This window comes from Nyctibius grandis, chromosome 12 (genome assembly GCF_013368605.1).
Source record: "Nyctibius grandis isolate bNycGra1 chromosome 12, bNycGra1.pri, whole genome shotgun sequence".
Classification (NCBI taxonomy): Eukaryota; Metazoa; Chordata; class Aves; order Nyctibiiformes; family Nyctibiidae; genus Nyctibius; species Nyctibius grandis.
The window spans coordinates 20,753,285-20,770,186 of NC_090669.1; the positions used below are offsets into that span (position 1 = coordinate 20,753,285).

At 68.8% G+C, this 16,902-nt stretch overlaps 1 protein-coding gene across 2 annotated transcripts in view; it reads right to left on the reverse strand.

Annotated features, from left to right (window-relative positions):
- GSE1 (Gse1 coiled-coil protein) overlaps nucleotides 1–16,902 on the reverse strand; it is a 93,424-nt gene that overhangs the window by 55,619 nt on the left and 20,903 nt on the right. The window contains exon 2 of one of the 2 annotated variants that reach the window (XM_068411276.1): nucleotides 7,034–7,199. In XM_068411276.1, the coding sequence (XP_068267377.1) occupies nucleotides 7,034–7,199 (166 nt within the window). Of the gene's footprint in view, nucleotides 1–5,158; nucleotides 5,229–7,033; nucleotides 7,200–16,902 lie in introns of those variants that run through there. The other variant, XM_068411277.1, reaches the window with a different exon arrangement.

Here is a 16,902-nt window from a genome sequence, read left to right on the forward strand (position 1 = left end):
CAAGGGGGTTGCATGGCGTGGCATGGCACAGCACAGCACGGCATGGCACGGTGGGCAGCAGCAGTGCCCTGTGAATCCAAGGGGGCTGCATAGCGTAGCATGGCACGGCACGGCATAGCACAGCACAGTGGGCAGCAGCAGTGCCCTGGGCATCCAAGGGGGTTGCATGGCGTGGCATGGCACAGCACGGCATGCAGCAGCAATGCCCTGTGTGTCCAAGGGTTTTGCATGGCATGGCATGGCACGGCATGGCACGGCATGGCACGGCACGGCACGGCGGGCAGTAGCAAGTGCCCCTGTGTCCAAGAGGGCTGCATGGCACAGCATGGCACGGCACAGCATAGCACAGTGGGCAGCAGCAGTGCCCCTGTGTCCAAGAGGGCTGCATGGCACAGCATGGCACAGCACAGCACGGCACAGTGGGCAGCAGCAGTGCCAAGCAGCTTGCACAGCGCATGGCACACATTGCACGGGCCCCCCCCAGGTTCCAACTGTGTGGCACAGCACGGCACAGCCGGGGACAACCGGAGACACCTGCCTGCAGCTGGGCTGGCTCTGCCAAGGGGCTCTGCCCGCCCCCGGGGGGGGCTCCGCACCCCAAATGCCGGGGAGCAGGAGGGCAACGGCGCACGGGTGGCGCGGGGGCACCCCGGCGGCGGGTTCCACGGCAGAGGGGCACCGCAGTGCCAAGCCCTGGCACCGCCGCTACGCCCTGGGGGGAGCAGGGAGGGCAGCCAAGGGGGCCCGGCCGCGGCGAGGAACAGTTAAACGGCCCCCGCCTGCACCAGGCGTGTGGCAACAGGCACCGTCGTGCCCTCCCCAAACACCTGCTACCGCGGCGCTGGCACGGGGCGGGCGCCCGCGGCGGGGGGAGCGGCGGCGGCGGCGGGGAGCGCGCCAGGGCCCCCAGCAAGAAGCGGCATGTCTGCTGCTTGGCAGCACAACAGAGAGCAGGTGACAAGCGCGCCGGCGGTGGCTTTATTGCAGGAAGCCAGCACGCAAGCATCTGACGCCGCTCTGCCCCAAGAAAAAACACACACACACCCCCCTGCCATTAACCCTCCTGCAGCGGGAGAGGGGCCCCGCGACGCTGGGGGTGCCCCGGGGATGCTGGGGGAACCCGGGGATGCTGGGGGTGCTCCGGGATGCTGGGGGAGCCCCGGGATGCTGGGGGTGCCCGGGGATGCTGGGGGAGTCCGGGGATGCTGGGGGAGCTCGGGGATGCTGGGGGTGCCTCGGGATGATGGGTGAGCCCGGGGATGCTGGGGGTGCCCGGGGATGCTGGGGGAGCCCGGGGATGATGGCGGTGCCACAGGATGATGGGGGAGCCCCGGGATGCTGGGGGAGCCCCGGGATGCTGGGGGTGCCCGTGATGCTGGCGGTGCCCCATTGCAAACCCCACTGCAAAATGAGGGGGGATCAGGTCCCGAGGGCCCCCCCACCCCGGTGGCATCACAGCACGGTCCCCCCGCAGCCGCCACCGTCGCACATCGCTGCCAGGGCCAAGCGAATCCCAAGGGAGTAAAAATCCACACGCGTGTGCGTGCACAAACACTCCTCCTCGGCAAACACCCCCCGAGACAACAAACCGAGCCGGCGCTGCCGCCCCTGCGCCTGCTCCCGCGCCGACCCGCTCCTCTGACACAGCAATTAGAGGCAGGCATTAATATTTAAATATTGCCAGCGCCGGAGAAGAGAAATCAAACAAAAACGCCAGCGTGCCAGCAGCGCGTCACGTTCCCGCTCCGTCGGGTGCCCCGCAGCGCGGGGGCGTGGGCTCCCATGCCATGGGGGGGACGCCGGGGCATTAATGCCACGAGGAGAACCCCTTTATCTGGACCAAATCAGTGTGAGCAAGGAGGTGGCGAGCAAATGGCGAGCAAGAGGCGAGCAAGCGGCGAGCAAGCGGCAGGGATGCTCCTGCCAGCGCAGTGAGGCTGGGGGGCTGCAAAGGGCCCCCGACCCCACGCTGGCCAGGCTTTAGGGGGGCATTTGGGGATCCCAGCTCTGTCCCAGCCCTAAAAGCACCCGCCTGCACGGTGCCAGGGCCGGGGGGGGGACACACAGTCTGGGCCCCCCCCTGGCGTCACCCCGCGGGTGCTGAGAGGCGGCAGCGGCCCAGCAAAGAGGATTTACCGCTCGGCGCGAGGGGCTTTAGAGGCAATAACTTTCCCTCCTCTTGACTTAAATGGATTTTAAACTTCAAAAAAGGATGGCGAGGGGGGGCAGGCTGCCAAGCGGCCGCCCCCGCGGGCGCTACGCCGGGTGCCAGGGGGGGCTAGAGCCGAGCCGGGGCCAACGGCCGCGGCAGATAAGGGCCAGGGGGCCAGGCCGCGCAGAAGGCCCCGTGATAAGGCGGCCGCCGTTATCGGCACAGCGAGCTTCCTCGCAACCGCCGGCGGGCAGCGGGGTGCCGGGGGGGGATGTGGGGTGGCCCCTGGCCCAGCAGCCGAGGCACAAGGCACGAGGCACGGCAAGGGCTATTTCAAGGGCAATCCCGCTGGCAGCATGCCCGGGCGGCCGCGGCGTGCCAAGCTCCGGCTGTCCCTTCTCCCGGACGGGTGCTGGGGCTTGGCGGTGCTGCCCGGTGGCCCCCCCAGACCCCCCCTCCCGGGGACACCCACCACCCTGCGACGCTGGCACACGGGGGTCCGGGTTGGGTGTCCCCACCGGGACGCGAAGGCAGAGGCAGGCAAAGGCCATCTCTCCCCGGCCCACGCTGTGACACCAAACCTTGCACCCGGGGCTTGGGGACAGAGGTGTGACCCATGGCACCATGCCCCCCCGATGTGGGGGGGGAGCACCACCGCCTGGCACCCACCCGGAGCACGGCCAGCGCAGGCAGAAACACCCCAGGCACAGCCCCTAGACCCCAACCCAGAGGCCAGGGTGACGGGCAGCGCCTGGGGGAGAGGGCTGAGGGGCTGGAGGGAGGAGCAGGAGAGTGGAAATTAAAAATACCACGCACACCCCCCACCTCGAGCCGCCCCCCAACCTGCAACCCCATCCTGGGCGCTGGCACGTCAGGAAGCAATGAACTGCCCTGTGTCCCCAGCACCTCCCCGCCCCGGCAGCCTGGCCCCCCGCCAACGCCGCTGGCTCCGCTGTAACGCTCCCTGCCCTGCAGCCACACACACACCCCCCCCACCACCCCAAAAAAGCCCCGGGCATGCACGCTTGTGCGTGCACACACAAGCTCGTGCACGTGCACACACGCACGCTCGCACGCCCCAGCAAGCACCCAACATGGAGGGGGTCCCGCACGCTCCGTGCGCACCCCTCGCCCCAACAGCTGCCAGAGCACCCTCGAGCCGTGCAACGCACGCACACGTGTGTGCACGGACACGCGTGTGCACAGCCGGCCCCACCGTGCCCAGCCCTGCCACCGCCGCCGCTCGCCATCGTCACACCCGACGTTACGCCAGGTGACACGAGCGGGCTGCCCGGCGCGCACGCAGCCCGGCGCACGCCCGCCTCGGCACACCCACAGACCGCACCGGCTCACCCCGGTGCCCGCCCGGGGCCGACGCGCAGGCGCACGCTTGCAGGAAGAGGCTCTGGCTTCCCGCTGCCTTCTCCCTCCATTAACTCCCGCCGTGGCTCCCGCTCGTGGCCCGACGGGCAACCCCATGGCACCCCGGCACCCGCTCCAGCTCTGTGCCCGCTGCCCGTGTTGAGATGCCCCGGTCCAAGGGGCTGGAGGAGGAGGAGGAGGAGGAAGAGGGCCAGTCACTCACCCTGCTGCTCCAAGGGCTGGCAGCGGGCGCTGGCCCGGCGTTTGGGGACAGCAACCGGGCACTGGCACTGGCTCCACCGTGCCAAGTGGTCGCTCGGACGCGGCACAACATAGGGCACGAGCGCGGTGCGGCCGCAAGCCCGGCACGGTGAACCGCCAGGCCCCGGGGCGAAGGGCAAGGCAGGCAGGGCTGGAAGAGCGAGGATGGAGCAGAGCCATAAACACACCGGCAGGCGATGGGCCGGGAGGGACACCGGGGCCGTGTCATCACCCCACGCGGCCTGCGGTGCCCGGGGTCCCTGCGTCGGGGTCACTTTGGTTGGCAACACGCTCCCTCCCCAGCCCCAGCGGCCCCAAGGGCCCAGAAACACGGATAACACGAGAGTGGCCCGCTCAGGCAGAGCGCTGCGGGGTAAACTGAGGCACGGCCCCGCGCGCTGGGCTCGGGAAACACAGACAGTAAGGCAAGGAGACACGCGCGGTCGGTGCCACCAGCCAAGCTACCAGCACGGCCCCACACACCCCCGTGTCCTGCCACCCTGCAGGCCGGGCTCCCCCCGTGTGGGAAACGACCCCAAGGCAAGGAGCACCTCAGCTGACATCACACCCTGAGCCCGCAGAACCCAGCGGGTCCCATCTCCCCCCAACATGCCCCATGAAATGCAGCAGATGGACCCCCAACTCCACGGCAACCTCCATCCCCCGTGCCATGGGGTCCTCAACTCCAGGGTGACCGCCATCCCGCGCACAACAGGGTCCTTCAACCCCACGGCAACCTCTGCCCCCCACATGACGGGGTCCCCCAAACCCAGGGCGACCTCCATCCCTCACACCATGGGTTCCCCCAAGCCCAGGGTGACCTCCACCTTCCACATCATGGGGTCTCCCAAATCCAGGGTGACCTCTGTCCTCCACATCATGGGGTCTCCCAAATCCAGGGTGACCTCTGTCCTCCACACCATGGGGTTTCAACCCCAGGGTGTCCTTTGTCCCCCACACAACGGGTTCCCCTTAGCCCAGGGCAACCCTCATCCACCACACCATGGGGTCCCCCAGCTCCAGGGCAACCTCCATCCTTCACACCACAGGGACCCCCAAGCCCACGGTGACCACCATCCTCGACACCACGGGCTCTCTCAACCCCAGGGTGACCTTTGTCTCCCACACCACGGGGTCCCCCAAGCCCAGGGTGACCCCCACCCCCCAGCCCCAGGGTGACCCTCACCCCCCAGCCCCAGGGTGCCCTCTGTCCCCCACACCGCAGCCCCCCAGCCAGCAGCAAAGTGACTGAGGTGGGGAGGGGGGGTCAGCGGGTGGCGGGGACCCACCGGACCCAGCGCAGCCGGTCACCGTAGCCTCCAGCCCCCCCGAAGCTGGCACGGGGGGTACCCGGGGTAGGGGCGGGGGGGTGGCCGCACTCACCCGCCGGCCGCGCCGTCCAGCGGGGGCTGCGCTCCTCCATGGGGGGAGCGGTGGAGGGAGCGGAGCGGAGCCGTGCCGAGCCGAGCCGTGCCGAGCCTTCCCCCCCCTCCCCGCGCCGCCTTCACCGCCGCTTCCTGCTTCCCTCGGCGCCCGCCCGCCGCCCCGGGAGCCGCACGGCTGGAGCGTGACTCACCGGGGGGCCGGGCCGGGCAGGGCCGGGCCCCGACGGGGCGGGGGGGGGGCGGGCGGCTGGCACCTTCCCCCCCTCCCCCGGGGCAGGGGGGTCCCTAAAAGGGGGCAAGAGTGTGCCCCCCACCTCACCCTCATCCTCCGCTTCCCCTCCATCCTCCTCTGCCTCCGACGCCGGTGCTGCCCACCACCCCCCCACCCCCCTTTTCCCGTTCTATTTTAAATTTTTATTGCCTTCTTTTTAAAGAATACGGAGGAACAAATGCCCTTATCAGCAATTCTCACAAGGTATAAAGAGCCGCTGTTATCTCCCTGCCTTTACTAATCCAGCCCGAGCCAATGCCTGTTAATTTTTTTAATTTTCCCAGCGAACGCGTTCGCGGCCTCGTCAGCATCCACGCGCGCTCTCCTCCGCGTCCCGGCACTGCCACGGTGCCAGCAGGGCAAGCACGGCTCGTGGTTTTGCAACCACGAAGGAGTTTGGTCCGGTGGGAAGTCCTGTGTGTCACACGAGGCTCACCGGGACACCCTGGGACGTGCCACCGAGCTGGGAAGCCCCGAGATACGGTGGTACCACCACTATGGCAGGCCATGGAGTGGGTCCCCATCCTCGGCACGGGGATGGATTCCTGCACCAAGCCAGCCAGCTGTCACCCGCTCTGGCCGAGGTCCCCATGGGGTCACAGGGGGGGTCACCCCTGTCCTACCCCAGGGAATGGAGGGCGGGCGCAGGCTGCCCACACACCGGGGCTGGGAGCGCCGGCAGCCGGCCGCGGTGCGCAGATGAGATGTGGCAGGCGTGTAACAAGCCATTAGTCACTGTCACCTTTGCCCGGCAGCCACTGGCAGGGTAATAAATCCCGAGCTGACTCCGGCGGGCCCGTTCCAGGCCACGGCTCCCAGCTTGCCTCCGCGCCGCTGCCGCCTGGGCTGTGAGCAGCTTGCAAATGTCCCCTCAGCCTCCTCAGGGGACAAGGCGCTTTGCGGGGTCCCAAACGGGGGCCGAACCCCCGCGGGGCTGATTGACGGCCGACGTGAACCACCGTGTCCCCGGGAAGTGCCCTTCCTCGGGGACACGGGGGGTCACAACCCCCCTTCCCCGCTCCAAGCAGCCCCCTCGCCCCACGGAGGCGGCGATGCCCTCCCCAGCTCCCTGCCCGCCCCAGCTCCCTGCCCGCTGCACCTTGCGGTTCCCAGTTCTCCCCAGCACCAGGAACCGGCACTGGCAGTTGCAGCCAGATCAAAGCAGCCTGGCGTGGCACGGCACGGCACGGCACAGCACGGCGCGCCCGCCGGGAAGGGCTGGCAAACAAGCCGGCCCAGAAAGGCGGCAGGAGGGAGGCACGCGTGATACCTCTCCCAAAAATGCTGCCGCTCCTGACAGACGGGGCGGCCGAGTCCCGGGAGCCGCGGCCCGACCCAGCCCCGGGGGCCCCCCCGGCTCCCCAGCATGGCCAGCCCAACGCCGCGGCTCTCCCCGGCGCCCACGGCCTGACTCACGGCCCCAGGGATGGCAGGCAGGGAGCGAGGTGCCGTTGGGGTCACCTCCCCAGCGGGTTTTGGAGCCCCAACCCCAAACCGCTCGGCGCAAGCCTTCGCCGGGAGACCCAAACCGTGGTGGCACCGCGCAGCAGGGCAGGGGACGGCCCTTGGGGACGGCATCCCCATACCCCCCAGATCACCTACTTGTGGCTCCAGCGTCCACGCCCTCCGCATCCAAAACCGTCCGCTGGCCGATGTCCGGGGCAGCCCCGCCGCCCGTCCCCGGGCTCTCCCCGGCGCTGGCCGCCCGGTGCCGGGGCTCGCCGGTGGCAGGCTTGGCGGCGGCTGTCTCAAAGGACGAAGAGGACGCCTGGAAGAGAAGCAGGACAGAGACTCAGTGCCTTTCCCTTCGCCGGCACGGGGTGGGGGGCACGGGGGGTGCCGGGGCACACAGACACAGGATGCTTTTGTTTTCCTGCCCCGGCCCGGTGCACGTGGCCGGCGCGGGGAGCCGCACGCCAGCCCGCGCCGCGGGGCTGCAGCTGGATCCGGCCGATGGCTCCCGGCGCGGCCAGACAAGAAAGGCTGGAGCCGGGGGGGGAGAGGACATGAATCAAAGCGGCGTCCCCTCGCCCGCCGGCGGCAGCTGGCCGGTTAGGCAGCTCCCGATTACTCAACCGGGCAGTGTTTACTCGAGATCAACAACCCTCCCGTCGCCGGCCCAGCCGAGCGGGCGAGGCGAACGTGCCGCAGGGACGGGGACGGCGTCGCCGCTGCCTCTCGCTCGGTTTGGGGACGGTTCCATCCCTGACCTCCACCATCCCCGGGCGCTGCCGTGGCCCTGTGTTTGTTATAGCGCACAGCTTGGGCTGTCACCGCACCCCAGCATCGCCGCACCGCGCTGGGACAGACGCACGGACAACCCGGCCCCGGGTCTGAGTGGGTCCCCGGGATCCTGCACCCACCGCAGGATGCGGGTGACCTCCCCTCCTGCCATAGGGGACACCCATAGGGGACACCCCGCTCCCGATTTGGGGACATTAAGGTTAAGGTTACGGTGCGGTGAGGGTTTTACACTGATCCCATTTTTCTCGGGATTACTCTATGAACATGGAGAGCCAAAGCGAGACGGACGGCAGGTGAATTCTGTGCTGGGAAGCCCTTAGACTCAATGAGCCACGCGAGCAGACGTATAAATTTACCGTTTGCTTCCCGGAAAGGTTTAATTTATGGAATCCATATGGCAGCGTCGCACAACCTGAGTGCTCGGCACAGCCTGCGAGTCCCCAGGTGCCACCACGGACCGGCTCCCACGGTACGGCGATGGCGGGGTGCTCTTCCCTTTCCCATTGATTAACAGAGGGTGACTGTCACAGCGGGCAGGGGACATGTTTGGGGACAGGTCCCCATCCCTGAAAGCTTGGTGTGGGATCCCTGGAGGTGGCAGGGACATCTCCCCAGGGTCCCAGGGGGGTGCCACGCCGCCGCTCCTCCTCCCGGGGCGATGCCACCGGCAGCAGCAGGCAGCAATCCCCTACCTGTGGGCACGGGAAAGGGCTGGGGCACACTCTGATACTCGGAGCATCTAATTGTTAATTAGCATTAATCATCCCCCGCCATGCGTCACAGCGGCGTTGGGCAAGAGGCAGGCAGGGAGCGGAGGGTCACAGCGGAGAAGAAGGATTTCGACAGCGGTCGCCAGGCCGAGGCTGGCACCCTCCTGCTCCCCGGGCAGCCCCCGCAGCACCCCTCACCCCAGCCCACCCACCAGCCCATCGGCGGGGCCACCCCCCACCCCTTGTGCTTTCCTGCCAGGGGGATGCTGAGATGCAGAAGCACCAGCGATGGGTCCTACCTGCCCAAGGGGCAGCCACGCTCCGTCCCCACTCCCCGTCTGTGCCCCCCTGGGACCCCCAGGCAGCAGCCGGGGTGGGCGCGGAGCACCGTCCGCCTCCTCGCTTTAACTTCACTATCTGTCAGCAAATCACCCCCGGTTCCCCAGATAAGGAATAATTGATGCAAAGGAGCCATCTGTTTGCGAACACGGAGTATCTGCTCAATTAGGAGGGATCTGTCCGCCCAGATAAAGCGTCGCCGCAGCCCCTCCGAGGGGGGGGCCAGCCTCCCCGACCACGTCCTCAAAGACTCACCCCCAATTAGAGGCGAGCGGGTTGATTTGCGCGCTAATTTGCTAAGCAGCACCCTGAGGTGCTTGGGCAGAGGCTGGGAGGGAAGGGTGCTCTGCCACTGAAACTGGAGGGGAGGGCTGGCAGCCCTGCCACGGCGATGCTCAGCCCGTCCCAGCGCGGGGCTGGGGGAGATGGATGTCCCCGAGAGAGGGGACCGGCTGGCAGCACCTGCCGAATGGTGCTGAGGCCGGCCCGCTCGTTGCATGGGTGGCTCTCTGCAGAAACACACCCAGACAGAGGGACGGAGGGATTCGGGGACGAGTCTGCAGCACGCGCTGGCCACGCACAGCCCCGGTGGGGAGCAGGGTCCAGGTCCGGGGTAGGTGTGTGGCGAGGTGACATCAATGTGACATCGTTACGTGATGTTAACATGGGAAAAACTGAGCGGGTGGGCAGGCTGCAAGCCAGGGGACATGGGCAGGGAGGGCAGGGCAGCTCCGCAGGGGACAAAACTGGGGAGAAAAGGCTCCAACCGGAGCCGGCACGGATGGCCCCATGGCACGGTGCTCCCTCAAACCCCGCCACGTGGCATCTGCCTCCATCTCCCCCGAGTGGGTCCTTGGTAGGATGGACACAGCTCGAGCCAGGTCACAACACAGCCGGTGGCCTCGAGGGAGAGGCACTGCCAGCCCCCGTGCCACCCATGCCCCCCACCACCGGCACGGCAGCACTGCGGTGCCCCACCTGCGGTGGCAGCAAGGGCAGGGACCGGTGTCCCCACATCTGTCCCTCCCCACCGAGGGCACACTCCCTCTGCTCCCATCACCGGGATAAATACCTGCCACGGCACCCAGCTCACCCCCCGGCCCTGGCTTCGGGGCAGCGGTGACGGAGCAGGACAGCAAAGGGCCACGGCAGCTCTCCAGCGAGGGATCCACGGCCGCGCCGGCGCCTTTCCCGTGCCTTCGGGACACCAGAAAACGCGGCTTCCCCGTTCCACCACCCGGGCAGGCTGCGGCGCGATGCCGCCCACGGGGATGCCGCCCACGGGGCGCCCCGGCAAAGCCCCCCCCTGCCCCGGCAGCACCGCATCCGCCCAGCCCCAACCTCCGCCCTCCCCGGTGGCAGCACCCCGGAAACCCCCCGCACACCGGGGGGGGGCGGGATGCGGTCACGGTGATGCTGGCATAGCCATGGCGGGCACAGCCCCAGCCGCCTGTTCACCCAGGCGGCTTCAGCGCCAGGAAGCCTTCACCCTCGTCCTCCTCATGGCCTGAAAACAGAGGGTTTTCCCCCAAAAGCAGGCTGTGCCCAGAGACCTGGTGCAGGGGGTCCCTGCCGGTGGCACGGCATGGCACGGCACGGCATGGCACCCCGGTGGGGTGGTGGCTGATCCGTGTGTCCCTGCCCGTGTTTAAAGTTCCTGAGCGGTGTTTGCTGGCGGGAAGCTGGAACCTGCAATTAGCGCTGTGCTAACCCCTCATTAACGAGGGGAGGGGGGAGCAGAAATGGGAAAGGCACCAAAGGCTCCAGGGACAGACACGGTGCCGTTAACCCTCCCCAAGCCGGCGACGTGCCCAACCGCGGGGTCCCCCCCCCGGTTGTGGGGACATCACAGCGGTGGCAGGGAGCCGGTGGTGACACCGGGTGCCGGGGGTGACCCATCCCCGCAGCCACGGCATCACTGCCCACCCAGATCCCCCCTCCGGGTCCCGGTGCACCGGGGGTGTCGCAGCATGGCCCAGCTCCCCGGCGGCGCCCGCGTGGGCACGGCTGCGGCTGTGCCAGGGCCATTTGTCGCGGCGGGGCCGCGGTTCCCGTGACGCCTGCTGCAGGAGCCCACGCAACGTGTTCGCACTCAGCCCGCGGTGCCGCGCTCCTCCCCGGCGCGGGGGCCGGTGTGTGCCGGTGGAGCCACGGCACGGCGGCCAGCCCAGGTGGGCACCGGCAGCGGGGCAGGCGGCAACGGAGGGGGCACCCTGCGGTCAGGCTGGGCGCCATGCGGGGAGACGATGCTGGAAACACCACCGGCACCAGGACGGGATGCACTGGTGGCCCCTGTGCCCCAGCACCCCGACCCAGGGGCCAGGCTGTGCCCGGGGACCACCGGGCAAGGGGAAAGGGGTGACCCTGACCCAGGGGCCAGGCTGTGCCCGGGGACCACCGGGCTGGGGGAAAGGGGTGACCCCTACCCAGGGGCCAGGCTGTGCCCAGGGACCGCTGGGCAGGGGGAAAGGGGTGCCCCTGACCCCCGTGTCACCACAGCCCCCCCGTGCCAGGGAAGCAGGTTGGCATGGCGGAGGAAGCCCTGGCGGAAGCGGGTGCAGCACCGCCCCGCTCGTGGCTGCTTTTGGGGTGGAGCGCGGCGGCCCCCGGGATCCCTCCCCAGCAAGAGCCTGGCCCTGCGCCCACCCTAGCGTGGCTGCATCCCCTCATCGTGCCTCCATCCCCGGGGAGCAGCGGGTCCCCGCGTCACCCTCCCGCCCCCCCGCCCCTGGCGACACCGTCTCCCCCGCCGCGGCCGCAGCGGCTCTGACAGCCAGCTAACGAGCTGCAGGCAGCAATTTGGGTTATATATAGCCCTGAAGTGACTGCATCTAATTGCTCCAGCCCGCACCGGTCGGGGTGCTGGGTGCTGAGGGACGGGGCGGGCGGCATGTGCTTGCCCCCCCCCGCCCCAGCCATCACCCCGTGTGACCCCCCTGGCCCCCCGAGGCTGGCGGGGTGCGAGCATCGCCCCATCCCACACCGGCCCCAGGAGCGGGGCTGCTCTCGCCGGCTTTGTGCCGTGGCCATAAGCGGCTTTGGCTAAAGCTGCCGTCCCAGCCCGTCCCAGCCAGGAGCCCTAAGGAGCTTTTGTCCCCTCTCGTTACGGGGTTTCGGCCGGGGGGCTGCGGGGTGCAGCACCCCACACCCCCTCACCGCAGCCAGCTGCTCCGGTAGCCCAGGAGGGCGGGAGGTGGCCGTGCCGCCGGCCCTTTGTGGCAGCCCCCCGTCCCCTCGCAGCAGCTGCCAGGCGAGGCGGCGGGCGCGCAGATGCGGGGTTGGGGAGGGGGGGGTGGTGGTGGTGGCGGGGGTCCCCCCCGCAGCGGCTCCCCACGCCGGCGGGGCGAGAGGCGGCCCCGGCGGGGAGGGGAGAGCCGGAGCCGAAAAAATTGTTTGCCAGCTTCCTCGAGGCGGCACAATGGAGGGCGCGCAGGCGGATCCGGGGTCAGGGGTGAGAGCAGCAATAAGTGGTTTATGCCTTTTGTGAAGAGGCTGAACTGACAGCTCGCGGGATTAACAAAGACGTCCTCTGTTCCCGGGCAGGTCATGTGGAAAGCGCCGCGCCGACCCCTGTCACTTCTTTTTTTTTTTGCCAAGAACAGACATTTGTTCGGGGAGGTGATGGAGGGGGAGGCGAGGGGAGCGCAGCCGCCCCGCTCCCGGCTTTCCTCCAGCCCTCACAGGGCTCTGGGCGTGGAGACCAGTGGCTGCTCGCTGCTGCGGCAGCCCTGCCCACGCCACAACCCCTCCCCTGCCTCAGTTTCCCCAGGTTGTGGGATGAGCCACGGCTGGTGGCGATGCACGAGGTGCCCCAGGGGATGCCACCACCTCCACCCACGTCGCCCCACTTCCACACCGAGAGCCCCCCATGCTCGCCACCCCATCACCCCAGGGCCAGGCTGGCTGGGCAGGATGGGACCTGTGCCAGTCCCTACCAGGCTGGGACATGCTCCCTCCACCCTGCTTTCAAGGCAGGGAAACTGAGGCAGGGGAGGACGTGTGCATGCCATCCATGCACAGAGAGCAGGGAACAGGGAACAACCAGCCCTCGAATCCTCAAGGATTGCCCCAAGGCTGTGCAGCACAGAGCCTTCACCGTCATCATTAGACTCCAGAGTAAACAGCTCAAATAGTGCCATTAGACACTGACACAAACTACCCTGGTGGGACCAGTGACACCCTTGGCCTCGGCTGTCCTTGCAGCTCCCTCTGCCACCACGCCACAGCCCTGGCTCCAGGCCAGCACTGAGTCTGTCCCCTCAGGACCACAGGCGGCGAGGGATGCAGCTGGCTGCGGAGCAGGGCCTGCCACCCAAACCCTGCAGAGACCCCATGGGACACGCCGCTGCTCAGCCCCAGGGCCCTGCTCCATCCCCCGCGCTCCCCATCCCCATCTCAGGGACACCTCGGCACGGCGCCCAGCTCACCCACCTCCAGCTCCGGAGCTGCCGCGCAGTCTGCGGCCGCCGTCCCCTCCCCGCCACCCTAAATACCCGCCGCAGGGAGAGGCGGCTGCCCCAAGGGGCTTTTCACTCTGGAAAATCCCACCCGTCCCACGGCAGCTCATGTTTTCGGGGCATTCCCACACGTGCCAAGCCCCACGGCGCACTCAGGGGTAAACTGAGGCAGGGAGGAGCAGTTGGGTGGGTGCAAGGCTCTGCCACGCCAGGCGAGGTGACCCAGCTTGGGGGACCTCATCCAACTCAGGGGGGGGCACGTCACGGCAATCGAAAACCCTCGACGAGGGCCACGCGCCGGCCGGGCAATCAGCTTGCGACGTGGCGGCATTAAAGCCTCAGTCCCCCCCCACCCCACCCCGTGTGCCCCATCCTCATCCCGGCGGTGGCTCAGCCCCGGCTCTCAGCTCCCACCTGCCATCTAAAGCCGGACTTACCGCCAGGGCCGGCGCTTCGTTACGCCGCCGACTAAACGTGCACCATGTGCAAGGGGAAACTTACTTTAACGCCCCGGGCACGTCAGGTAGGTGGGCACCGAGCCCCTCGGTGGCACCATGTCCCTTCGTGGGGATTTTGAGGGCTTTGCATGTGCGAGCGGTACCCGAGTTGGATGTCCCCATCCTCCCCGCTGTCCCCATCCTCCCCGCTGTCTCCTCCTGGCACAACCCCACGAGGACACACGTCTGGCTGGGGTGGGAGCTGCCTCCTCCCCACCGGCCCCTGTGTCCTCCTAGGGCAGCCACCCCCAGGCAGGGGACACCCAGGGGCTGTCCCAGCCATCCCCCCACCTCGTTAATTACTTTAAGCGCCCCCCAGCCCTCCTCTCCCATGGGACAACACGGATCCCAGTGTCCCCATTTTTAGGAGCAAATCCCACCTCTCCAACCCCACAAAGGTGGCCCAGGCCAGCAGCGTCACCGCGGGGTGCAGCGGGGACACGCAGGCTGTCCCTAGTGATGGTGGGGACAGAGCTAGGCTGGGTGCCACGCGGAGGCAGGAGGGATGCCGGGTACCGCTGGGCAGGGAGGAGGGATGCTGGCAGGGCACAGCGCACCCCAAAAGCGGGTGGGGGAGGACGAGGCGCCCGCCTGCCGACTCAGCACCCCGATGAATTACACGGGATTACAGCACCCTGCTCGGGGCAGGGAGCCAAGGAGCCTTTCTGCCTCCCGACCCGCTCCTGACGGAGAATTTACGGCCAGGACTCGGCGACGGGCTGAGGAATTAGTGCCGGGAGGGAGACGGCTGAATCAGCACCCAGGAGTCGGCACCGAGGGGATGGAGCTGGAGGAGGGGGGATCACGCAGCCCTGGGTCGTTCCCTCGAGATGTCACGCACTGATGGCACACAGAATCCCCCCATCCCGCTCGCTCAAACACCAGCATCGCTCTGGTCCTCCCTTCACCGCCTGGATGCTGCATCCCAGGACCCTCAAGCCCCGGGATGCCCAAGCAGGCACCCAGCCGTGCCCGGGCAGCCTTCGCGGCTGCCATGGATTTACCGGGGTTGGGGACAGCGCGGGTTGGCTCCCCGGCACAGCCAGCCCCCGCTCCGCAGCCCATCGCAGCCGTTCCCCCTCCCCGCTGTCTGCCTCCTGCCTCCGTCTGCTGCCTGGTTTTACGAGGGCCATTTCCAAGAGGTCGCTGGAAATAGATTTTTATCACCTCGTGATAAATATCGTTTACGGTGACATTACTGCTGGGAGGAGGGAGGAGAGGCGGGCAGGCGGCCGCCCGCCCGCAGCCCCCAGAGCACCGCCTGGGCCCCTTCTTGTCCCTGTCCCTGTCCCTGCAGGTTCGGGCAGTGCCGAGCCCCGACACCATCCATCTACACGAACGGAGGGAGCCGCATCATTAGCCCCGCGCGCCATTAAGCACTTAAAAAGCCATCGGGATAAGCCGCGTCGTTAGGTGACAAGCGAGCTGGGAGGGGAGCGGGGGGAACCGGGGACCGGGGGATGCCACCACCCTGCGTGCCATGGGGTGCCCACAAACCCCCTGGGAGAGACGCTCTGGTCCCCCCGAGTGCGCCTGGGAAGGGGGAGGACAGAACATCCCCCTCCTGCACGCAGCTCCAGGGTGGAAAACCAGGGGCTTTCAGAGCTGACACATCCCTTCTGCGGCGGTGAAGCCGCTGGGCACGGCTCCAGAGGGACTTTTCAGCAGGGCAGGGAGAACGAGCTCCCTGCACGTCCCCTCCGAGCCCGCCCCAGCCAGGCTCTGCTTCAGGGATGGGGCTGGCGCGGAGAGACCCGCGAGAAAAAGCCACCGCCGGGCTGAGAACGGCAAACTCATGACAGCCCCGGGTGTTGCAACCCCGCGCAGAGGCGACCCGGCAGCCCAGGGGTCCTGCCCCGGCGCAGCCCGCAGGCAGGACGGCTGCCAAGCCGTGCCCGCAGGCAGCTGCCTCTGGCAAAGGGCACGGGGCGGGCAGGGGGCCAAGGCCAACCCGCTGCCCACGCCGGCCCCGCCACACACCGCGCGGGGGCCACCCGGCCACCCCCGGCGGGAACAATCGCCCCTTTCAGCAGCACCGAGGCGGGGGGGTGTCACCGGCGGGGACGGAGCCACGGTCCCTGGGGTGCAGGAGCCGGGGTGCAGCCCAGCAGCCAGCCCACAGCACCCGGCAGAGAGCAGCCCTGGCCCGCGGGCAGAGCGTGGCGACGCCAGCCTGTGCCAAGAATCCTGTTTTCTTGCCCCAGCCCTGGCACTGGCTCCCTCGGGCAAGCCGCCTCCTGCCCCGCTGCCTCAGTTTCCCCAGCACCCAGGGATGCCGGGGGCACGGGCAGGGGGTGGGCACCCACAGGGGGAGCCCAGCCCCGTGTTTCGGCTGCTTCTCAGAGCCCCAGCGTCTCGCTTGGCAAGCGGCCCCGCGGCGTGGGGCCGGGAGGGAGGGAGCCAGCGGGGCTTTGTGTGGGGACGGGCCCTGGCGAGACGGCGGCAGCGGCCACCTGCCGCGAGCCACCGCGGCGGCACGGCCCCTCCTCTGCTCCCCACACCCGGCGGGCAGAAAACAACCCCAAACGGGGACAGCCCGGCCACCCCGGCGGCACAGGCGGCTGCGTGGGGACAGCCAGCCCCACATGCAGGGACGTGGGCTGCTGGTGGAGTGGGGTCCACCCTGCCCCCCCCCTCTGCAGCAGGGATGACACCACACTGCCAGGACATATGCGTGGGTCAGCCGTGCCATCACCCCCACCGAGGCTGTGCCAGTAGCTGGCACTGTCCCTCAGTGCCCCGTCCCACCCCAGCACACGGCGCTCCCCCAGCTGCCACATCCCTTTGCAGCCCCCCCAGCGCCGAGGGGTCCCTCGCCCGCCCCTGGAGACCCCCACGGCAGGCAGCGTGCCCGGGATGCCCGGCAGCAAGATGCGTGCCGAGCCAGCTGCCTCCGGCGAGCATGAAAGGGGGTTTGTTCACCTGGCGAGGTGGCCCCGGGGGTCACCCCCCGCCACCGCCTCGTGGCTCCCGGCACGCAGGAGCCGCCGCCGGAGCCAGCACGCCCTGGCAGGGCCACCTCCCCGGCGGTCACGGTGACCTTACGTGTCGCCGCAGCGAGAGCCCGTGCGCTGCTGCCAGCCCAGCACTTGGCCCAGCACAGAGCTCCAGTGGCCAAGGCGGGCCCGTGGCTTGGCACCCCCCTGCCCGTGGCTTGGCACCCCCCATGCCTGCAGCTTGGCACCCCCCCCTCCTCTCCTCTCCCCTCTGGGCAGGGGCTGCAG